This window comes from Aegilops tauschii, chromosome 4, assembly GCF_002575655.3.
Source record: "Aegilops tauschii subsp. strangulata cultivar AL8/78 chromosome 4, Aet v6.0, whole genome shotgun sequence".
NCBI lineage: Eukaryota > Viridiplantae > Streptophyta > Magnoliopsida > Poales > Poaceae > Aegilops > Aegilops tauschii.
The window spans coordinates 142,104,072-142,129,186 of NC_053038.3; the positions used below are offsets into that span (position 1 = coordinate 142,104,072).

At 42.4% G+C, this 25,115-nt stretch overlaps 1 protein-coding gene across 1 annotated transcript; it reads right to left on the minus strand.

The window, feature by feature from the left end:
- Window positions 1-20,628: 20,628 nt before the first annotated feature.
- On the minus strand, window positions 20,629-24,753 carry LOC109778281 (peptide chain release factor APG3, chloroplastic). Its single transcript, XM_020336826.2, has 15 exons — window positions 24,477-24,753; window positions 24,333-24,389; window positions 23,863-23,943; window positions 23,693-23,750; window positions 23,510-23,613; window positions 23,387-23,438; window positions 23,073-23,122; window positions 22,721-22,786; window positions 22,454-22,618; window positions 22,300-22,372; window positions 22,028-22,160; window positions 21,667-21,724; window positions 21,322-21,369; window positions 21,130-21,213; window positions 20,629-21,010 (listed from the first exon to the last, which is right to left on the minus strand). The coding sequence occupies exons 1-15, from the start codon at window positions 24,708-24,710 to the stop codon at window positions 20,942-20,944; spliced, it is 1,332 nt and encodes a 443-aa protein (XP_020192415.1). The 5' UTR covers window positions 24,711-24,753; the 3' UTR covers window positions 20,629-20,941.
- Between the last annotated feature and the right edge of the window lie 362 nt (window positions 24,754-25,115).

A 25,115-nucleotide genomic window follows, 5' to 3' on the forward strand; every position in this document is an offset into this window, starting at 1 on the left:
TGCCCCTGTGATCGACTACGTTGACGACAAACCTTCTTCCCTTTCAGCGGAGCTTCCAGGCAAGCCCCCCCTTTGATCATCCCAATATCGCCCATTCCATTCTCTCATGCTTGCATTATATTTTGCTACTGTTATTGATTGCTCCTATTCTGATGCATAGCCTGCTTTTGTAACCTGCTTATTGTTACCTACCTGCTTATCCTAAACTGCTTAGTATAGGTTGGTTAGTGATCCATCAGTGACCCCCACCTTGTCCTTGTTGCCCCTGCTTCATCATTGAAGACCCGATCAACGGGATCGAAGACCAGGCCCCGGCACTGCACATCACTTTCCCCTTAGTTGCTCGACACTACTGGGTTACTATCGAGTGACGAGGGTGAGACCTCTACAGCACTTCTGATGTTAACCCTGTAGTGTAGCTATTCGGTCGTGGTCATTGAGGGTGATTCCGCCTTAACCATTTCCGATACGACTCTGTCGTGCAACCCCTCAAGTGTGAACCTCGGGGGTGGTTCCTCTTACATTCACCTTGATGATTACATCGAGTGGAATTCACCGGGAGTGATTCCTCGGGTTTTCCCCTTGATGTTTGGACACACGGATACTTGGACTTTACCACTGTTACTTGGAAAGGCGGGTCGACCCTGAGGGGTACCCGCGAGTGATGTGGAGACGGGTTGACCTGGAGGGTGCCCGCGAGATAATTACGAGGCGTGGCCGGGCATTCCTAGCCCTTGCCGCAAGTCCTCGAGACGGGGCAACGGGGTCACATCTTTCGTGAGTCTCTGCTTGTTACCGCGCGTTCCTAATGCACTATGATTTGGATATTTGATCCGAGGGGCCTCTGGCCTGATAGCACTAAGCATCACGTGGGCATAATATGGGCGTTCTGCATCGTATGCATCAGCCGAAGCTTAATAGACGTCAGCGACTGAGCGGCGCACGCCGGGTTGGACTGCGTAAGCACCTGCCTTTTTGAAGGAGGTAGCTAGGTCTGCTCACCAGCCACGTACGCAACGTGCAGGAGTTCCCGGGGAGATGGCCCATGACCCCTAGGGGCATAGGTTTAGTCCGGCGTGCTTGACCTCTCTATTAAGCCTAGGTCGGGTTGCGGCGTATTATTTGGCCGAGGCCGGGCATGACCCAGGAAAGTGTGTCCGGCCGGAGTTAATTGAGCGTGGTGGGTAAGTTGGTGCACCCCTGCAGGGAAGAAAACATCTATCGATAGCATGTCCTACGGTAACGGACACTTGGAGTTGTATCCCGATCGATACAACTAGAACTGGATACTTGAGATGAGAAATGGATTGTGATGAGAAATGGATAGTATGGCTCTGGGATTGCTTTCTCGCAGGGAGTCGAGAAAGGGTCTTTGGCCGAGGTTGATAACACTACTACTGCTTTACTTTATGCTACTCTTATCTCTCTTCTGATGCTGCAAGATGCTTGGTGCTGCTTGAAGATGCTAGTCTTCGATAGGCTAGGCTTTCCCCTTCTCTTCTGGCATTCTGCAGTCCAATCCACAGATACAGCGCATTTCCTTGATACCGATGCATATGTAGTGTAGATCCTTGCTTGCGAGTACTTTGGATGAGTACTCACGATTGCTTTGCTCCCCCTTTTCCCCCCTTTCTTCTTCTTTCTGGTTGATGCAACCAGATGTTGGAGCCCAGGAGCCAGATGCCACTGTCGATGCCTACTACTACGTGGAGACCGTCGACGACCAGGAGTAGTTAGGAGGCTCCCAGGCAGGAGGCCTTGCCTTTTCGATCGATGTTGCTTTTGTGCTAGCCTTCTTAAGGCAAACTTGTCTAACCTATGTCTGTACTCAGATATTGTTGCTTCCGCTGACTTTTGTGTTTTTGAGCTTATGTATTCGAGCCCTCGAGGCCCCTGGCTTGTAATATAAAGCTTGTATTATTTTAATTTGTGTCTAGAGTTGTGTTGTGATATCTTCCCGTGAGTCCCTGATCTTGATCGTACACATTTGCGTGTATCATTAGTGTACGATTGAATCGGGTGCGTCACACCAGGCCTGCTGCAGATGCAACTTACGACGTTAAGAACATCTGGCAGAGCAAAGTTGATGACTACTCGATAGTTCAGTGTGCCATGCTTTACGGCTTAGAACCGGGGCTTCAACGACGTTTTGAACGTCATGGAGCATATGAGATGTTCCACGAGTTGAAGTTAATATTTCATGCAAATGCTCGGAATGAGAGATATGAAGTCTCCAATAAGTTCTAAGCTGCAAGACGGAGGAGAATAGTTCTGTCAGTGAACATATACTCAAAATGTCTGGGTATAACAATCACTTGATTCAACTGGGAGTTAATCTTTCGGATGATAGTGTCATTGACAGAATTCTTCAATCACTGCCACCAAGCTACAAGAGCTTCGTGATGAACTATAATATGCAAGGGATGGATAAGACAATTCCCGAGCTCTTCGTGATACTAAAGGCTGCGGAGGTAGAAATCAAGAAGGAGCATCAAGTGTTGATGGTCAACAAGACCACCAGTTTCAAGAAAAAGGGCAAAGGGAAGAAGAAGGGGAACTTCAAGAAGAATAGCAAACAAGTTGCTGCTCAAGAGAAGAAACCCAAGTCTGGACCTAAGCCTGAGACTGAGTGCTTCTACCGCAAGCAGACTGGACACTGGAAGCGGAACTGCCCCAAGTATTTGGCGAATAAGAAGGATGGCAAGGTGAACAAAGGTATATGTGATATACATGTTATTGATGTGTACCTTACTAGAGCTCGCAGTAGCACCTGGGTATTTGATACTGGTTCTGTTGCTAATATTTGCAACTTGAAATAGGGACTACGGATTAAGCGAAGACTGGCTAAGGACGAGATTACGATGCGCGTGGGAAATGGTTCCAAAGTCGATGTGATCGCCGTCGGCACACTACCTCTACATCTACCTTGGGGATTAGTTTTAGACCTAAATAATTGTTAATTGGTGCCAGCGTTAAGCATGAACATTATATCTGGATCTTGTTTGATGCGAGACGGTTATTCATTTAAATCTGAGAATAATGGTTGTTCTATTTATATGAGTAATATCTTTTATGGTCATGCACCCTTGAAGAGTGGTCTATTTTTGTTGAATCACGATAGTAGTGATACACATATTCATAATGTTGAAGCCAAAAGATGCAGAGTTGATAATGATAGTGCAACTTATTTGTGGCACTGCCGTTTGGGTCACATTGGTGTAAAGCGCATGAAGAAACTTCATACTGATGGACTTTTGGAATCACTTGATTATGAATCACTTGGTACTTGCGAACCATGCCTTATGGGCAAGATGACTAAAACTCTGTTCTCCGGAACAATGGAGCGAGCAACAGATTTGTTGGAGATCATGCATACTGATGTATGTGGTCCGATGAATGTTGAGGCTCGCGGCGGGTATCGTTATTTTCTAACCTTCACAGATGATTTGAGCAGATATGGGTATATCTACTTAATGAAACATAAGTCTGAAACATTTGAAAAGTTCAAAGAATTTCAGAGTGAAGTGGAAAATCATCATAACAAGAAAATAAAGTGTCTACGATCTGATCGTGGAGGAGAATATTTGAGTTACGAGTTTGGTCTACATTTGAAACAATGCGGAATAGTTTCACAACTCACGCCACCCGGAACACCACAGCGTAATGGTGTGTCCGAACGTCATAATCGTACTTTACTAGATATGGTGAGATCTATGATGTCTCTTACTGATTTGTCGTTATCGTTTTGGGGTTATGCTTTAGAGACGGCTGCATTCACGTTAAATAGGGCACCATCAAAATCTGTTGAGACTACGCCTTATGAACAGTGGTTTGGCAAGAAACCAAAGTTGTCGTTTCTTAAAGTTTGGGGCTGTGATGCTTATGTGAAAAAGCTTCAACCTGATAAGCTCGAACCCAAATCGGAGAAATGTGTCTTCATAGGATACCCAAAGGAAACTGTTGGGTACACCTTCTATCACAGATCCGAAGGCAAGACATTAGTTGCTAAGAATGGATCCTTTCTAGAGAAGGAGTTTCTCTCGAAAGAAGTGAGTGGGAGGAAAGTAGAACTTGATGAGGTAACTGTACCTGCTCCCTTATTGGAAAGTAGTTCATCACAGAAACCGGTTCCTGTGACACCTACATCAATTAGTGAGGAAGCTAATGATATTGATCATGAAACTTCATATCAAGTTACTACTGAACCTCGTAGGTCAACCAGAGTAAGATCCGCACCAGAGTGGTACGGTAATCCTATTCTGGAGGTCATGTTACTTGACCAAGGCGAACCTACGAACTATGAAGAAGCGATGGTGAGCCCAGATTCCGCAAAATGGCTTGAGGCCATGAAATCTGAGATGGGATCCATGTATGAGAACAAAGTGTGGACTTTGGTTGACTTGCCCGATGATCGACAAGCCATTGAGAATAAATGGATCTTCAAGAAGAAGACTGACGCTGACGGTGATGTTACTGTCTATAAAGCTTGACTTGTTGCAAAAGGTTTTCGACAAGTTCAAGGGATTGACTACGATGAGACTTTCTCACCCGTAGCGATGCTTAAGTCTGTCCAAATCATGTTAGCAATTGCTGCATTTTATGATTATGAAATTTGGCAAATGGATGTAAAAACTGCATTCCTGAATGGATTTCTGGAAGAAGAGTTGTATATGATGCAACCAGAAGGTTTTGTCGATCCAAAGGGAGCTAACAAAGTGTGCAAGCTCCAGCGATCCATTTATGGACTGGTGCAAGCCTCTCGGAGTTGGAATAAACGTTTTGATAGTGTGATCAAAGCATATGGTTTTATACAGACTTTTGGAGAAGCCTGTATTTACAAGAAAGTGAGTGGGAGCTCTGTAGCATTTCTGATATCATATGTGGATGACATATTGCTGATTGGAAATGATATAGAATTTCTGGATAGCATAAAAGGATACTTGAATAAGAGTTTTTCAATGAAAGACCTCGGTGAAGCTGCTTACATATTAGGCATGAAGATCTATAGAGATAGATCAAGACGCTTGATAGGACTTTCACAAAGCACATACCTTGACAAAGTTTTGAAGAAGTTCAAAATGGATCAAGCAAAGAAAGGGTTCTTGCCTGTGTTACAAGGTGTGAAGTTGAGTCAGACTCAATGCCCGACCACTGGAAAAGATAGGGAGAAAATGAAAGATGTTCCCTATGCTTCAGCCATAGGCTCTATCATGTATGCAATGCTGTGTACCAGACCTGATGTGTGTCTTGCTATTAGCCTAGCAGGGAGGTACCAAAGTAATCTAGGAGTGGATCACTGGACAGCGGTCAAGAACATCCTGAAATACCTGAAAAGGACTAAGGATATGTTTCTCGTTTATGGAGGTGACAAAGAGCTAGTCGTAAATAGTTACGTCGATGCAAGCTTTGACACTGATCCAGATGATTCTAAATCGCAAACCGGATACGTGTTTACATTGAACGGTGCAGCTGTCAGTTGGTGCAGTTCTAAACAAAGCGTCGTGGCGGGATCTACGTGTGAAGCGGAGTACATAGCTGCTTCGGAAGCAGCAAATGAAGGAGTCTGGATGAAGGAGTTCATATCCGATCTAGGTGTCATACCTAGTGCATCGGGTCCAATGAAAATCTTTTGTGACAATACTGGTGCAATTGCCTTGGCAAAGGAATCCAGATTTCACAAGAGGACCAAGCACATCAAGAGACGCTTCAATTCCATCCGGGACCAAGTCTAGGTGGGAGACATAGAGATTTTCAAGATACATACGGATCTGAATGTTGCAGACCTGTTGACTAAGCCTCTTCCATGAGCAAAACATGATCAGCACCAAAACTCCATGGGTGTTAGAACCATTACTGTGTAATCTAGATTATTGACTCTAGTGCAAGTGGGAGACTGAAGGAAATATGCCCTAGAGGCAATAATAAAGTTATTATTTATTTCCTCATATCATGATAAATGTATATTATTCATGCTAGAATTGTATTAACCGGAAACATAATACATGTGTGAATACATAGACAAACATAGTGTCACTAGTATGCCTCTACTTGACTAGCTCGTTAATCGAAGATGGTTCAGTTTCCTAGCCATGGACATGAGTTTTCATTTGATTAACGGGATCACATCATTAGGAGAATGATGTGATTGACTTGACCCATTCCGTTAGCTTAGCACTTGATCATTTAGTATGTTGCTATTGCTTTCTTCATGACTTATACATGTTCCTATGACTATGAGATTATGCAACTCCCGTTTACCGGAGGAACACTTTGTGTGCTACCAAACGTCACAACATAACTGGGTGATTATAAAGGTGCTCTACAGGTGTCTCCGAAGGTACTTGTTGAGTTGGCGTATTTCGAGATTAGGATTTGTCACTCCGATTGTCGGAGAGGTATCTCTGGGCCCTCTAGGTAATGCACATCACTATAAGCCTTGCAAGTGTGACTAATGAGTTAGTTGCGGGATGATGCATTACGTAACGAGTAAAGAGACTTGTCGGTAACGAGATTGAACTAGGTATTGAGATACCGACGATCGAATCTCGGGCAAGTAACATACCGATGACAAAGGGAACAACGTATGTTGTTATGCGGTTTGACCGATAAAGATCTTCGTAGAATATGTAGGAGCCAATATGAGCATCCAGGTTACGCTATTGGTTATTGACCGGATACGTGTCTGGGTCATGTCTACATAGTTCTCGAACCCGTAGGGTCCGCACGCTTAAAGTTTGGTGACGATCGGTATTATGAGTTTTTGTGTTTTGATGTACCGAAGGTAGTTCGGAGTCCCGGATATGATCACGGACATGACGAGGAGTCTCGAAATGGTCGAGACATAAAGATCGATATATTGGACGACTATATTCGGACACCGGAAGTGTTCCGAGTGGTTTCGGAGAAAAAACGGAGTACCGGGGGGTTACCGGAACCCCCCGGGGAGTTAATTGGGCCTCATGGGCCTTAGTGGGAGAAGAGGAGGGGCGGCCAGGGCAGCCGCGCGCCCCCTCCCCCTCTAGTCCGAATTGGACAAGGAGTGGGGGCGGCGCCCCCCTTTTTCCTTCTCCTCCTCTCTCCCTTCCTCTCCTCTCCTACTCCAACAAGGAAAAGGAGGAGTCCTACTCCCGGTGGGAGTAGGACTCCCCCCTTGGCGCGCCCTCCTCCTGGTCGGCCGCCTCCCCCCTTGCTCCTTTATATACGGGGGCAGTGGGGCACCCTAGAACACACAAGTTGATCTGTTGATCTATTCCAGCCGTGTGCGGTGCCCCCCTCCACCATATTCCACCTCGGTCATATCGTAGCGGTGCTTAGGCAAAGCCCTGCGTCGGTAGCAACATCATCACCATCATCACATCGTCGTGCTGACAGAACTCTCCCGTGAAGCTCTGCTGGATCGGAGTTCGCAGGACGCCATCGAGCTGAACGTGTGCTGAACTCAGAGGTGTCGTACGTTCGGTACTTGGATCGATCGGATCGTGAAGACGTACGACTACATCAACCGCGTTGTGCTAACGCTTCCGCTTTCAGTCTACGAGGGTACGTGGACACACTCTCCCCTCTCGTTGCTATGCATCACCATGGTCCTGTGTGTGCGTAGGAAATTTTTTGAAATTACTACGTTCCCCAAGCTTATATTGGCAATAGAACCAGCACCACAAAACCTAGGATATCGCAACTATGTTGCTCGCTCCTTTGCTCTTGTTAGTACCTGTTGTCTTGTATCGCTGTACTTACATTCATACTTGGTTGATTATGTGCATCAGTGTGCATGATAACTTGCATATCCACTGTTCTCTCCTAATTATCAGATCTATATTAATGCTTACATTAATGTAGAAAAAACCAATGCTTATGAAGAATTTTAGCTCTACATTGTTCTTGTAAGTATCTGTTGTCCTTTATCACTGTACTTATATTGTCAGCTAAATGTTCATGTACCATCACTTTGCAGCTTATTTTCCCTTGGCATCCATTTTGTACACATCAGATCTATGTTTACTCTTACCAAAATGTTGAATAAAACCAATGCTACTAAAGATGTTTAGCTCTGCATTACTCTTGATAGTACCTTTTGGATGTATGATGTACCTACATTTATAGCTACTTGATTATGTAGAATCACTCTGCATCTTAGCTCGAATAATGTCCATTTGTTCCTATATTATCACTTCTATATTTACTCTTAACAAAATGTAGAATAAAGGTAATGCTTATGAAGAAGACTCTGTGGTAAACTTCTTGAATTGCCCCTCCCCGATCAACATGGAAAAGGGCTTTATAGAGCTGGTCTTCATTACTAACGTAAGTTTGTCCTTCTCGAGCCTTCAAACTTTGTTGTGTATATTTGGATAGCAATGACTGCAACTGCTGTTTATTTTTGTCGTTTGCATCAAATTGCATGTTTAAAGTTTATTGTGAAGAAGTTCATAAACATAAGTTTCTCCTTCTCAATTTCAGTTTTTAGTTGTACAACATACTTCCTTATTCATACCATGTAAATTAAACTAAACGTAGCAAGTGATCTACCTTAGCACTGCATGTATGCTTGTATTGTTGATCTGTAATCCAGTGGTGTGGTCAAACTACCAACTCCAAGACAATGTCATATCCTGCTATATCTTAACTATGAACAATGCATATTATGTTCATGTTATTTAAATCGTGTCTCTTTATTTACCAATCTGAATGGGATAAATTGACAGTACACTCACCATCGATGCTTATACATCTTTAGCCCTGCATGTATGCTTGTGTTCTTCATATGTAATCCAGTGGTGTGGTGAAGCTGGCCACTCGTGCACAATGCCATTTCCTGCCATGTCTTAACTGTGAATAATGTTTATTCTATTTTAATCCAGTCTCTTTATTTGCCATTAAAAACGGGATGAATCGACACCACTATTGCTTATATGTGCAAAGCATGTTATATGTCTGCTTTTTTCTCTTTCAGGGTGATATCACTGATGCCAAGAACTGCCAATGATGCTATGCAGCTAGAGTTGGATATAAGCGTCAAAGAAGTGCAGTCATCATGTTGCTCAGCTGCTTGCGCTGCAGCTCCCAGGTAGGGCTAACCTTTCTTGAACGGTGTTGAAGTGTTGTCGGTTTTGTATATTATTTTAGGAGGCGTGTTTATTTGCATTGGTGGCGACCTTTGATGCCCAGTGTATGTAATATGTTGTCTGGTTGCGCTTTATTATCGCTGGCGGCGAACTTTTATGCCAAGTGCATGTAATATGCAGTAATTTCTTTGTTGTATAGTCTAGGTATATTCTTCGTCATGATACTGTAATTTAGTTTCTGTATATGTTGTCGTCGCTCCCTGAAAAGGCCGTAAGCTTTGACGGAGCGCAATGGGCCTAAACGTTCGGTTTATATTATATAAAAAAATTACGTTACTAAAACTGGCCCGCCCGCCAATCGTTGTGAATGGGCTGAAAAGTGGGCCTACAATCATGTCCGGCCAATAGCAGTCCTAGACATAAACTCACCAACTATTAGTTCTTGCCTAAGTTGGGACAGAAAATAGAATGGGCTTTTAACAGTCTGAAAAGTAGAATGGGCATGAACAGTGTGGGAGGACCATGGTTTGCCTAGCCACAAAACGGGTTGTTGACAGGCCAAAATATGTGTCGAGCCACAGTTGGCCCAATAACATTATGGGTCATAAGCAGGCTGGTTGCAAAGCGGGCCATCATTAGGCCCAGTTATCTCACAGGCCTTTAATGGGCCAATAGTCAGGTTGGGATAAAATGTATCCACAAAGACTACGGGTCTTTAAGAGGCTGAAAGTCACTTGTCCCAGAAATAGGCCCACATGCAGCACAGGTCGTGAAATGGCCGGAAGTGAAACCGGGCCGACAACGACCCATATCTACCAATGGCCATTAACAAGCCGAAAGTAATATCGGGCTGAACTATTACATGGGCCTTTAAGAGGACATAGTTCAAATGCGCCCCCAATGGGGCTGAAAGCACCGTGCGTGTTAATGGGCTAGATCATATATGGGCCATAATTTGGCCCAAAAGATGTCAGGTAGTTAACGGGCCGGATCCGATATGGGTCGTCATTTGGCCCAAAACATGCCAGATTGTTAATGGGCCAGATCTGATGTGGGCTACCATTTGGCCCAAAACGTGACAAACATCTAACGGGTCGGATCTTATGTGGGCCGTAATTTGGCCCAGACCATGGCAGGCTGTTAATGGGCCGGCCCAATAGAGTATGACAAAATCTTGTGGGCCCTTGGCTCGGTCGGCCTTTTTTTTATCTTAAATGGGCTACTGTTGGGCCATGCCATGTGTTGAGGTATCATAGGCGCATTCCCTCCATTGTGCGGATGACATCTGTCCCAACTTTGTGCCGACACATGGATCCTTCGGCGAATGAGAATTTTACACGTGGAAAATCCCCATTGGTCCGGGCTGTTAACAGGTTATTGGATACAAACTGGAACCCGATAGCTTAACGGCGACCCGCTATGGTGGATGCCACGTGTCGGTTACCCTTGACAAAAACACTTCCATGACGCGCCATTTATCGTCATGGAAGTGGACACTTCCGTGATGAAAATTTTGGTATTGTCATGGAACACTTCTACGACACCACGGGTATGATTATCTTGATTCTGTCATAAAATCATCATGAATGTACATACATAACAGAAAACGTGACCTACTGTGACAACCACGTATCATCACGAAAGTGGTTTTTTGTAGTGTAAGTGGGACTGGCTAGCCCATCCCATTTAAATTTCTTTAGTGGGATCCCATTGGACAGAAAGAAATTTAATTGGGTTATCCCACTTAGCCCATTGGAAGCCCACCTTGCCCCTGTTAGCTAGCCATGGTCTCGTCTCGTGCAGTTAGAAATATTCAGTTAACAGAAACATCAAACAAGCATGCATGAAACACGTTATACTTCAGACTCCAGCGTCTTCCGGTGCTTGTACCGGCACCTCATGAGTTGCACAGCTACGGCTGCCCATGGCCCAAGCGCTGTCCAGCTCCTTGCCACTGCCGCCGAGGTGTGGAGGAGGAGCACAGTCCTAGCAATGGTGAGCACCAAGGCTGCACGCACCAGCGGACGACTGCGCTGCATGGCATCTCCTTGTGTCTTATGCACGCACCAGACCACCATCGAAGCACTGAACGTACCGGTGAACGAGCTGCTCGATCCAGCCCGAGCCAGAGCGTCGTCAGTCCAGTCTCAAAATATGGGGTCATTATTGTTTGAAACACCGAAATATGGGGCCATTTAATCCAGTCTCTGGCTCGCTCATGGCCGGTCCAAAGGCCGGCTCGGCCAGTAATCTGTTTCATGGTCGACCGCCTAGCCACAGAGGGCGACTGCAGGTCCGCCGCCATATTGCCCATGAGGTCGTCCATGCCTCCATAGTGGTCTTAAGGAGACCCATGCAGTCAGAGATGACAACGTGGTCACCTTGTTCTCGGTGTGTGACGGCTGCGAAGATACGTCCATGAACGGTTACTTGTGAAGGTTCAGGATGTCAGCGAGCATGGAAAGGCAGAGTTCCGAGTCTGTCATCGCAATGCGCCTCCGCGGAGGAGTAGAAGGGGGAGGATACATCGTCGGTTGTAGCGGCAGTGAGTATGAGGGCAACCGCAAAGCTACTCGGCTAGCTAGGATGTGAGGGTGTGAGTAACAGATTACTGATGGATGCTAAATTAGTGTTTACGTCTGCGTGCATATGCTAAGTGGGATTTGCTACCTCTTGAGCACTGCGTTGGTTTTCCCTTGAAGAGGAAAGGGTGATGCAGCAAAGTAGCGTAAGTATTTCCCTCAGTTTTTGAGAACCAAGGTATCAATCCAGTAGGAGGCTACGCGCAAGTCCCTCGCACCTACACAAAACAAATAAATCCTCGCAACCAACGCGATAAGGGGTTGTCAATCCCTACACGGTCACTTACGAGAGTGAGATCTGATAGATATGATAGGATAATATTTTTGGTATTTTTATGATAAAGATGCAAAGTAAAATAAAAGCAAAGTAAAAAGGCAACGGAAATAACTAAGTGTTGGAAGATTAATATGATGAAGATAGACCCCGGGGCCATAGGTTTCACTAGTGGCTTCTCTCAAGAGCATAAGTATTTTACGGTGTGTGAACAAATTACTGTTGAGCAATTGACAGAACTGAGCATAGTTATGAGAATATCTAGGTATGATCATGTATATAGGCATCACGTCCGAGACAAGTAGACCGACTCCTGACTGCATCTACTACTATTACTCCACACATGGACCGCTATCCAGCATGCATCTAGAGTATTAAGTTCATAAGAACAGAGTAACGCCTTAAGAAAGATGACATGATGTAGAGGGATAAATTCATCCAATATGATAAAAAACCCATCTTGTTATCCTCGATGGCAACAATACAATACGTGCCTTGCTGCCCCTACTGTCACTGGGAAAGGACACCGCAAGATTGAACCCAAAGCTAAGCACTTCTCCCATTGCAAGAAAGATCAATCTACTAGGCCAAACCAAACTGATAATTCGAAGAGACTTGCAAAGATAACCAATCATACATAAAAGAATTCAGAAGATTCAAATATTGTTCATAGATAAACTTGATCATAAACCCACAATTCATCGGTCTCAACAAACACATCGCAAAAAGAAGATTACATCGAATAGATCTCCACGAGAGAGGGGGAGAACATTGTATTGAGATCCAAAAAGAGAGAAGAAGCCATCTAGCTACTAACTATGGACCCGAAGGTCTGAGGTAAACTACTCACACTTCATCGGAGGGGCTATGGTGTTGATGTAGAAGCCCTCCATGATCGATGCCCCCTCCGGCGGAGCTCCGGAACAGGCACCAAGATGGGATCTCGTGGGTACAGAAGGTTGCGGCGGTGGAATTAGGTTTTTGGCTCCGTATCTGATCGTTTGGGGGTACGTAGGTATATATAGGAGGAAGGAGTACGTCGGTGGAGCAACATGGGGCCCACGTGGGTGGAGGGCGTGCCTGGGGGGGTAGGCGCGCGCCCCTACCTCGTGGCTTCCTTGAAGCTTCCTTGACTTAGGGTCCAAGTCTCCTGGATCATGTTCGTTCCAAAAATCACGTTCCCGAAGGTTTCATTCCGTTTGGACTCCATTTGATATTCTTTTTCTGCGAAACTCTGAAATAGGCAAAAAAACAGCAATTCTGGGCTGGGCCTCCGGTTAAGAGGTTAGTCCCAAAAATAATATAAAAGTGAATAATAAAGCCCAATAATGTCCAAAACAGAAGATAACATAGCATGGAGCAATCAAAAATTATAGATACGTTGGAGACGTATCAAGCATCCCCAAGTTTAATTCCTGCTCGTCCTCGAGTAGGTAAATGATAAAAACAGAATTTTTGATGCAGAATGCTACTAGGCATAATTTCAATGTAACTCTTCTTAATTATGGTATGAATATTCAGATCCGAAAGATTCAAGACAAAAGTTTAATATTGACATAGAAATAATAATACTTCAAGCATACTAACTAAGCAATTATGTCTTCTCAAAATAACATGGCCAAAGAAAGTTCATCCCTACAAAATCATATAGTTTAGTCATGCTCCATTTTCGTCACACAAGAATGCTCTCATCATGCACAACCCCGATGACAAGCCAAGCAATTGTTTCATACTTAAGTAATCTCAAACTTTATAAACCTTCACGCAATACATGAGCATGAGCCATGGATATAGCTCTATGGGTGGAATAGAGTATAATGATGGGGGTTATGTGGAGAAGACAAAAAAGGAGAAAGTCTCACATCAACGAGGCTAATCAATGAGCTATGGAGATGCCCATCGATTGATGTTAATGCAAGGAGTAGGGATTGCCATGCAACGGATGCACTAGAGCTATAAATGTATGAAAGCTCAACAAAAGAAACTAAGTGGGTGTGCGTCCAACTTGCTTGCTCACGAAGACCTAAGGCACTTGAGGAGGCCCATTGTTGGAATATACAAGCCAAGTTCTATAATGAAAAATTCCCACTAGTATATGAAAGTGACAAAACAAGAGACTCTCTATCATGAAGATTATGGTGCTACTTTGAAGCACAAGTGTGGAAAAAAGGATAGTAGCATTGTCCCTTTTTATTTCTCTTTTTTTCTTTTTTTTGGGCCTTCTTTTTTTTGGCCTTTCTCTTTTTTTTAATTGGGACAATGCTCTATTAAATGATGATCATCACACTTCTATTTATTTACAACTCAATGATTACAACTCGATACTAGAACAAGGTATGACTCTATATGAATGCCTCTGGCGGTGTACCGGGATATGCAATGAACCAATAGTGACATGTATGAAAGAATTATGAACGGTGGCTTTGCCACAAATACTATGTCAACTACATGATTTAGCTAAGCAATATGACAATGATGAACGTGTCATGATAAACGGAATGGTGGAAAGTTGCATGGCAATATATCTCGGAATGGCTATGGAAATGCCATAATAGGTAGGTATGGTGGTTGTTTTGAGGAAGATATAAGGAGGTTTATGTGTGAAAGAGCGTATCATATCACGGGGTTTGGATGCACCGGCGAAGTTTGCACCAACTCTCAATGTGAGAAAGGGCAATGCACGGTAACCGAAGAGGCTAGCAATGATGGAAAGGTGAGAGTGCGTATAATCCATGGACTCAACATTAGTCATAAAGAACTCACATACTTATTGCAAAATCTACAAGTCATCAAAAACCAAGCACTACGCGCATGCTCCTAGGGGGATAGATTGGTAGGAAAAGACCATCGCTCGTCCCCGACCGCCACTCATAAGGAGGACAATCAAAGAACACCTCATGTTTCAAATTTGTTACATAACGTTTACCATACGTGCATGCTACGGGACTTGCAAGCTTCAACGCAAGTATTTCTCAAATTCACAACTGCTCAACTAGCACAACTTTAATATCACTACCTCCATATCTCAAAACAATCATCAAGCATCAAACTTCTCTTAGTATTCAAAACACTCATAAGAAAGTTTTTACTAATCTTGAATACCTAGCATATTAGGATTATTAAGCAAACTACCATGCTATTTAAGACTCTCAAAATAATCTAAGTGAAGCATGAGAGATCAATAGTTTCTATAAAACAAATCAACCACCGTGCTCTAAAAGATATAAGTGAAGTACTAGAACAAAACTATTTAACTCAAAAGATATAAGTGAAGCACATAGAATATTCTAATAATTTCCGAATCATGTGTGTCTCTCTCAAAAGGTGTGTACAGCAAGGATGATTGTGGTAAACTAAAAAGCAAAGACTCAAATCATACAAGACGCTCCAAGCAAAACACATATCATGTGGTGAATAAAAATGTAGCTCCAAGTAAATTTACCGATGGAAGTAGACGAAAGAGGGGATGCCTTCTGGGGCATCCCCAAGCTTTGGCTTTTAGGTGTCCTTAGATTATCTTGGGGGTGCCATGGGCATCCCCAATCTTAGGTTCTTGCCACTCCTTGTTCCATAATCCATCAAATCTTTCACCCAAAACTTGAAAACTTCACAACACAAAACTTAACAGAAAATCTCGTGAGCTCCGTTAGCGAAAGAAAACAAAAGACCACTTCAAGGTACTGTAATGAACTCATTCTTTATTTATATTGGCGTTAAACCTATTGTATTACAACTTATCTATGGTTTATAAACTATTTTACTACCCATATATTCATCAAAATAAGCAAACAACACACGAAAAACAGAATCTGTCAAAAACAGAACAGTCTGTAGTAATCTGTAACTAACGCAAACTTATGGAACTCCAAAACATCAGCCAAAATAGGACGACCTAGACAATTTGTTTATTGATCAGAAGCAATTAGAATCAATATTTTATCATGTTCTGGTGATTTTTAACAATTATTTTCGTGAACAGAAAGTTTCTGGAAATTTCTGCAAGATCAAATAACTATCATCCAAGAAGATCCTATAGGTTTAACTTGGCACAAACACTAATTAAAACATAAAAACACATCTAACCAGAGGCTAGATCAAATATTTATTCCTAAACAGAAGCAAAAAGCAAAAAACTAAAAATAAAATTGGGTTGCCTCCCAACAAGCGCTATCATTTAACGCCCCTAGCTAGGCATAAAAGCAAGGATAGATCTAGGTAGTGCCATAGTAATAGGATAGATCAGTGAAACTCATTTCATACTCTTTACGTTCGGCAGCAAGTTTTATTTGAGGCAAGCAAAAGTAATCAAACGGGCTAAATTTAATGGGACAAAAGTCCCCAAGATCAATTTTAGGAGGTATAGGTTCCTCCTTCGGCCCTTCATATTGCACAACCAATTCATCATTATAAGCATTCTTTTGACAGAACTTTGTGAGCCTATACTCGAGAGAATATCCTAGCTCATTATTTCGAATAGACAAATCATCATTAAGTTCAGAAATTCTATCAACTAGAATATTGGTAGGGACCTTTTTTCTAAGGTTTTCATTGAAAGCAACATAGTCTAGAGATTAAAAACGCATTATTTCTTCTTGATCAAAGAGGATAGATTCTATGGGAGGACGGCCAGCGTCCACCCTATAATGCGCAAAGATTTCTTTGGCCTCTTTTATTATAAATCTGAATTCATGAGCCAAAAAGATAGTAGCGGCACGCTTAACAGAAGAATGCTCTATATTAGAAAATTATATGAAAATCCTTTGTATGCAAGGGTGCATGTGCATAAATTGCCTTTCAAGTTCAACTATAAGCATGGCAATAGCTACCGCAAGACTACTAGTTCTATGAAGAATAGAATTGCCCATAGAAGGCAAAGCACCGGCACAAGTAAAGAAATCTTGAATAACCCCTTTTCCAATAATATTACCACTACCGATTCAAAATCTTTTTGTATGCAAGGTAGGGGGTTCTTCAGCAAGAGCATCAGAACTTTCCATGATATTATTATTGTCCATATCGGCAATAATTTCCCCAATTTCGGACATAACGACAGAAGGAGCGAGGGGCAAAAAGGAGAAGGCGGACGGAAAAGAGAGGGAGAATAAAACGGCAAGGGTGAAGTGGGGGAGAGGAAAACGAGAGGCAAATGGCAAATAATGTAATGCGGGAGATAAGGGTTTGTGATGGGTACTTGGTATGTTGACTTTTGCGTAGACCTCCCCGGCAACGGCGCCAGAAATCCTTCTTGCTACCTCTTGAGCACTGCGTTGGTTTTCCCTTGAAGAGGAAAGGGTGATGCAGCAAAGTAGCGTAAGTATTTCCCTCAGTTTTTTAGAACCAATGTATCAATCCAGTAGGAGGCTACGCGCAAGTCCATCGCACCTACACAAAATAAATAAATCCTCGCAACCAACGCGATAAGGGGTTGTAAATACCTACACGGTCACTTACGAGAGTGAGATCTGATAGATATGATAGGATAATATTTTTGGTATTTTTATGATAAAGATGCAAAGTAAAATAAAAGCAAAGTAAAAAGGCAACGGAAATAACTAAGTGTTGGAAGATTAATATGATGAAGATAGACCTGGGGGCCATAGGTTTCACTAGTGGCTTCTCTCAAGAGCATAAGTATTTTACGGTGGGTGAACAAATTACTATTGAGCAATTGACAGAATTGAGCATAGTTATGAGAATATCTAGGTATGATCATGTATATAGGCATCACGTCCGAGACAAGTAGACCGACTCCTGCCTGCATCTACTACTATTACTCCACACATCGACCGCTATCCAGCATGCATCTAGAGTATTAAGGTCATAAGAACAGAGTAACGCCTTAAGCAAGATGACATGATGTAGAGGGATAAATTCATGCAATATGATATAAAAAAACCCATCTTGTTATCCTCGATGACAACAATACAATACGTGCCTTGCTGCCCCTACTGTCACTGGAAAAGGACACCGCAAGATTGAACCCAAAGCTAAGCACTTCTCCCATTGCAAGAAGGATCAATCTAGTAGGCCAAACCAAACTGATAATTCGAAGAGACTTGCAAAGATAACCAATCATACATAAAAGAATTCAGAAGATTCAAATATTGTTCATAGATAAACTTGATCATAAACCCACAATTCATCGGTCTCAACAAACACACCGCAAAAAGAAGATTACATCGAATAGATCTCCATGAGAGAGGGGGAGAACATTGTATTGAGATCCAAAAAGAAAGAAGAAGCCATCTAGCTACTAACTATGGACCCGAAGGTCTGAGCTAAACTACTCACACTTCATCGGAGGGGCTATGGTGTTGATGTAGAAGCCCTCCGTGATCGATGCCCCCTCCGGCGGAGCTCCGGAACAGGCCCCAAGATGGGATCTCGTGGGTACAGAAGGTTGTGGCGGTGGAATTAGGTTTTTGGCTCCGTATCTGATCGTTTGGGGGTACGTAGGTATATATAGGAGGAAGGAGTACGTCGGTGGAGCAACATGGGGCCCACGAGGGTGGAGGGCGCGCCTGGGGCGGTAGGCATGCCCCCCTTCCTCGTGGCTTCCTCGAAGCTTCCTTGACTTAGGGTCCAAGTCTCCTGGATCATGTTCGTTCCAAAAATCACGTTCCCGAAGGTTTCATTCCGTTTGGACTCCGTTTGATATTCTTTTTCTGCGAAACTCTGAAATAGGCAAAAAGACAGCAATTCTGGGCTGGGCCTCCGGTTAATAGGTTAGTCCCAAAAATAATATAACAGTGAATAATAAAGCCCAATAATGTCCAAAACAGAAGATAATATAGCATGGAGCAATCAAAAATTATAGATACGTTGGAGACGTATCAGGATCCCACTTATTCCCACCTAATTTATGTACCTTGTGATGGGATGTCCGGTTATTCCCACTAAATGTACTGGGAGCAAGTGGGGTAAAGGTGGGACTCCCATGTATAGTCCCATTTGCAACCTGAGATCGGTGCTTGTTGCAGGGTGGGAGTAGTAACGACGACGAGGCGGGGATAGAAGCAAAGGGCAGGGAAAGCCACAGCGCACCATGGGATGGGGTAGATGCCATCAAAGGGAGATGCGGAGGAGAGGTGAGGTTGCATGTGTGTGGATTGTGAGCCTGCGTGCCACAGGATTTCTTTACTTTCCTCTTTAGTTTTCTTACATACACGTGGACAAACCAGAACGACGACCAACGACGCCCAATAGCACACCCTTTTTCCTCTTTCCCAATCAGAACGGTACCTCGAACGGTGTCGCTTGCGTGTCTCCTGCCGACGTGGACAGGCCGAGTGGGCACGCCTTCCGCGTAGCTTATTGTGTTTGATGGATGATTGACTACACAATAATTGTTCATGATATATTGGCTATGCACTTTGTGCACGCTAGGAGATTGAACATTTCTCTTGAAAGAATGTTTGCTATGGTCGACATAGTTACAAGATTAGCTAACATCATCACCAAATATGATCTCCTGTTATGTGGATTGGTCTATTTACTATCCAAGTTAAGAAGTACTCCCTCTATAAAGAAAAATAAGAGCGCTTAGATCACTACTCTAGTGATCTAAACGCTTTTATATTTCTTTACAAAGGGAGTATGTATTTGTCTCTATCGATTTAGGGATTACTCAATCCAGCATATTTTGCTACTGTTTAAATATAATACAGTCTTGTGGACCACAAGTATACAAGTTCTCCCATAGTGTAACAATGTTCAAATTATCAAAAAAATGCAACAAGTAGCCTTAGATTAAATATCAAGTGTTCCTTGCTGATTTTTAACAAATTTACTAGACATGCTTATTCCTTAGTGAGCCCGACAAAGTTATGTTTTGTTGGTGTGCACCATAGTTTAGTCATGTGATGTTTAGGGTGACTTTGTATAGTTATGTTATCATCAAACAACAAGCATTTGCATGGGCGCCTTCACGGGCGCGGCGTGCCGCCGTGCCTTTCCCAGCTGGTTTGAGTAAAACTTGATAACTTGGAACTGGAGCATCATTAGTTTTGAGTAAAACAGGCTGGCAGGCTATGTATCGTAGGAGAAACAAAGAAAAAAGTAACAAACAAACACGAGACGGGATCGAATATCCAATTCGGTGCCCAAATTGGTGCCCGGGCTCAGATGAGGCCGATGAACAGTAACACGGTTAAAAATAGAAAAAAAATCAAAAAATTCTGAAAAAAAATTGCAAGCAAGATGTGCTTGTGCGTGATGTTCGTGCAAAATTTGGCGATGTTTGAACATTCCAGGAGGGCGGGGCAAAAAAGACAAATCCAAGCATGAACAGTGTTGTTTTTCAAATGTTTATCTCAGACTTGAATCTATTATTTTTTTTGTCACGAGCTCCTCAAATGTCAAAATATCACCAAATTTGGTACGGACATCACGCACTCAAGCATCTTTCACCATCAAAAATATGATTTTTTTTTTAATTTGTTTAGTATTTTAAATGATGTTACTGTTCACTCCCGGGCTCATCTGAGCCCGGGAGCCAAAACGCCACTTCCGAGATGAGATTGGCTACTTCTGACATGAGGTGACGCTGATATCATACTTAGATGTGACATAGTTGACATAGTTATGTCACATCTAGATGAGCCCTAGACACACTCCTATTTTTAACTTCTAAATGTCCTTTTTTTTTCTAGATACCTGCGCTCCTGGTGCATAGATTCCACGCAGACACATCACCACTCTTCAGGACTTCAACCACACAGAACTTTTATGTATATTTTCAACCAGTGTCACCGCTTTGTTGTAAAAAAAATGTCGATTTCAGCTACTCAAAATCTGCTCCCATCAGGGCAACTGGAGTGCATCAAATTGTCTACAGACACTAGTGTATATGCAAAATGACCATGAGCAAACAGAAGAGTGTGTGCACGCAAGGAATATGATTCGCGACTCGTGAGTTTTTTCATGTACATCTTGGTCATCGATCTCCATCGACTGTAAGATGCCATTGGATCTGTTCTCCTTTAGGATATGGCCAGAAGCAAACGGAATAGTTAAACTGATCATGCCTTCACTGCAGAAGAAGTGGCCATTTCCTCCAAGAGTTCCTTCTGCTCCAATGCAGCGCAGGACTGTAGATGTTTCAGGATAACGAAATTAACAAACGCTGTGGATTTCTGTCATGTGCTAGTTCTTCAGTTCCTAAATGGTTGCATGTCACACAATTTGCATATCATGATATGTGATGTACCTGAACAGCTGACTCAATATCTCCTAAAAGGAAGCTAGACAATACAAAATTCATCTTCAACCGATGATCAGTCACTCTGTTGTCCTGTGACCAAATTTGAAATAGACTCAAATATACTTTAGATATTTCAAACATTGGCAACACAAATATTTCAGTGGCATGAAACCCTAAGATGACATAATGTGCTAGTACCTTATAATTGTACGTCCGTATCTTCTCCGAGCGAGCACCAGTACCGACCTTTAATTATTAACAGTGTTAGCAAATTCAACATAGGGTATACCAAAATTTTGCAACCCGTGTGAAAATCAAAGAAAGTTACTTCATTTTTAATCCTGGCATTCCTTAAGTTAGTCATGCCAATAACTAAGAGACTTGTGTATTCAGTATCACCACTCAGATGTATATTTTGCGACCATCATTGGTATAACTTTTTTTTTCTGAACATTATCATCTGGGAAACAGATTTCTGTTCCTTTCAGTAGGTCATCTATGAGTTTGCAACATATGAACCTCTGTAGAGAACATACATCATACCTGCAGTAACCTCTGGGTTCTTATGGACTCTTGTTGCTCCCTTAACTTTATCTCATATCTGTAATGTTTATGTAGAGATATATGGGAGATGAAATGAGTCACACAAAGGATTAACTCAACTATGAAACTAACTTATCATTTGACAATGGTAGCAAATGTACAGAGTAAATATGAACTCAAAGAAGGTACAAATTCATGGCTTCTTTGAGAAGAAACTCAAGATAGAAATGCAACTATAATACTACTACGAAAGAGCATCTTTACAAGCAGAAACAATAAGATGAAAGCAAGCATATAGAAGTAACACACAGATTAAAAGGCTGCACAATAACAAAGGATAATTCAGATGATAGAAACTTACAGTTTTGCTCTTAATAACTGGAACGCGCGTTCTTTGTTTTGAAGTTGTGACCTTTCTTCTGTGCAGAATATCCTTATTCCCGTAGGCTTGTGAATAAGATCAATAGCAGTCTCCACCTTGTTAACATTCTGCCCTGCATTGATCGAGAACATACAAGCGTAAAAATCAGTTGTAACATGTAATGTACATTTCCTTCAGAAAGATATTGTAACATACACCCAAAGTAATAGAGTATTATACTAGAAGAATCACACACTCCAGAAGTGATATACCTCCAGCTCCACCAGATCTTGCAGCTTTAAGTTCAATATCTTTTGGATCAATAACCACGTCCACTTCGTCGGCCTATGGTGCCATCAAAAAACAATTATAAAACTTAAAAAAAAAACATAAAATCCATGTCAGAAATTGGCATCTAATAGTCACCTCTGGCATAATAGCCACAGTTGCGGTTGACGTGTGAACACGACCCATAGTCTCTGTCTGTGGTACACGCTGAACACGGTGCACACCTGACTCAAACTTCAGTTTACTGTAGACTTGCTTTCCCTTCACCTCCATCACATATGTCTTGTATCCACCCTTTTCTGCCTGGAAGATTTAATTACTCGATCAACATGTTTTTATTCTTCTTCCTTTTTGCGAAATAACATGTTTTTATTCAATAGTCAGGCTAAGTTTGCAGGTACATACTTCTGAGCAAGAAACTGGTTTAAACTTCCAATTGTTGAGCTCACAATATCTTTGATACATGCGTACCTGCAGAATAGACATTACACATTTAGTGTGGATTATGTCAATAAAGTCATAAATACGATGCACTATGATTCTGGGAGTATACTTTCGAACAACTGTGACATGAACAAAGATGAACTGAGGTTGCCAAAACTAAAAATCTTTGTTGCACATTGAGTAGTTCTTAGGTCGTTATCCACGTAAATCATGAAATTATGATCAATAAGCTATAATATGCTATTACCTAGACCAAACAACAACATATATACTATCGCAGTTGCTAAATCATACTCGATTTGCATCTACCTACAAGGTCACCAGCCCAAATTCCAGCTTCATCACCTCCAGTGCCAGCTCTTACTGCAGAAACAAAGAAAACAGAGTTCTCAGATACGAAATTTTGAACTAGAGCTGAAGCAATTGTAAGTTAAACACGTCCGCAGTATGGCACTCTTACGTAAGTTTTTCCTGAACTGAATTGGAGAGAATTGGTATAACAAAAATGCCCTAGTTAACATATTTTTACTTGCCTAAATTAGTAGTGATAAAACAATTGCACATGGTCAAAACAACTGCCTAGATAAGTTGATAGGATCAGATGGACACTTGAAAACCAACGCATACCTTCAAGTAAGATGTTACGTGAATTTAGAGGGTCGCTTGGAAGCAGAAGTACCTAACATGAGAAGGTAAGCGCAATGAGAAGTACTTCAACAAGTATAAATAAAAAATAGCTGGCATACCTACCGTCAGTCTTTCCTCGAGCTCCGCAAGCTGATCAGAGAGAGACTCTAGCTCTGAAGCTATCATCTCAGCCATATCAAGGTCATCACCATTCTCTTTTTGCAAAGCTATCATGTTGGTCAATAAAAAAGTATGTGAGCATCCAGTACTTAAACCAAAGCAAAAAAGAAATTGAAACATACCAACCTTTTGTTTCTTCAATCTGCCTTTCACATTCCTTAAATTCCCTATATGCCGTCACAACCTGAATATTTTTCAAAAAAAATCGATAAATTTGGGAGAAGATGTCTATGCACAAACGTTCATAACGCCCAAATAAAGAAAAGCAAATGGCACTCGAGTTATGCCAAATATACCTCTCCCAGATCGGAAACAGACTGTGCAAGTTTTTGGTATTCGCTCGGATCTGAGACAATGTCAGGGTCACCCAATCTAATCTGAAGAAGATACTCATTCATTAGATTCCCATGCATGGTAAATTGATAATATATTTGTATGAAAGAATCAAAATTTAAGTTGTATAGCATATCGCTTTCCTCGAATAATGAGACGGTAGCTTTGAAGAATTTGACTTGGTCCCAAAATAATAATTTTATAACAGAACTACAGGTAGGGAATTTTATAAGGATTAAAACCGTAGAAAATTCGTACGAAAATGCTACTCCCTCCATCTGGAATTAGTTATCGCTCAAATGGATGTATCTAGCACTAAGACGGAGGGAGCATGAAATAAACAGGCTCTAAAAGGGTTTGTGAAGATTCAGAAAGTAGGCACTGAACAAAGAAGTACAGTCTGCGCAAAAGAAGAAGAAGTACAGAACCATACCGACATTTCTTTCCATGCCTTCTCTGTAGAATCCAACTTTGATATGAGATGTGGCTCCTACACAAAAATACACAACAGATTACGACCCTTGCCTATCTTCAAGAACTGGCCGGCAACAATGAAGCATGGTAAGAGAGACCATACCGCCATGCAGACCACGGAGGCGGAGGAGGAGGGCTTCCTGCGCCGTGTGCCGAGAAAAAAGGGGCTGGGAGGTGGGCTCCGGGCGGTGGGTACGGCGGAAGCTCGAGGCGGCGCCCGGAAGCCGGCGAGGAAGGCCTCCATCTTTTCTTTTCTGCCGAGGAAGGGGACGAGAGGTGGTGATGGCGAGTTCAGGATAGAACAAAGGTGGAGAAGAGCTCCGGTGGTTCTCTCCATTGAGATTGGTGCCACATAGCTCTGTTGGTTCCCTGCTTTGAGATTTGTGTCCCTTGGCTCTGGTGATTCTCTGCCTTGAGATTCGTGTGCGTTTCAGCTATGCACACGATGGTCGAGAGTACTGAAGCGGTGGGCCGTGGACAAGAGCACCGGTAAGAGGAAACAAGAGGATATGGAGCAGCTATTGACTTGGCCCAATGGTAATTTTGTCCATGTACAAAATACAAAAGGTCAATTGTTGTCTAATCATCGAAAACAGTATGCAAGTATATTTCAAAGGTTGTGAATTTTGTAGTGCCATGCTTCAAAATCAAAGAATAGTAATGGCATATTTCAAAACTAGAAACTTTGTAGTGGTATATATCAAATTTACCCAAATAAAAAAACACGCCAAGGCTTGCATGA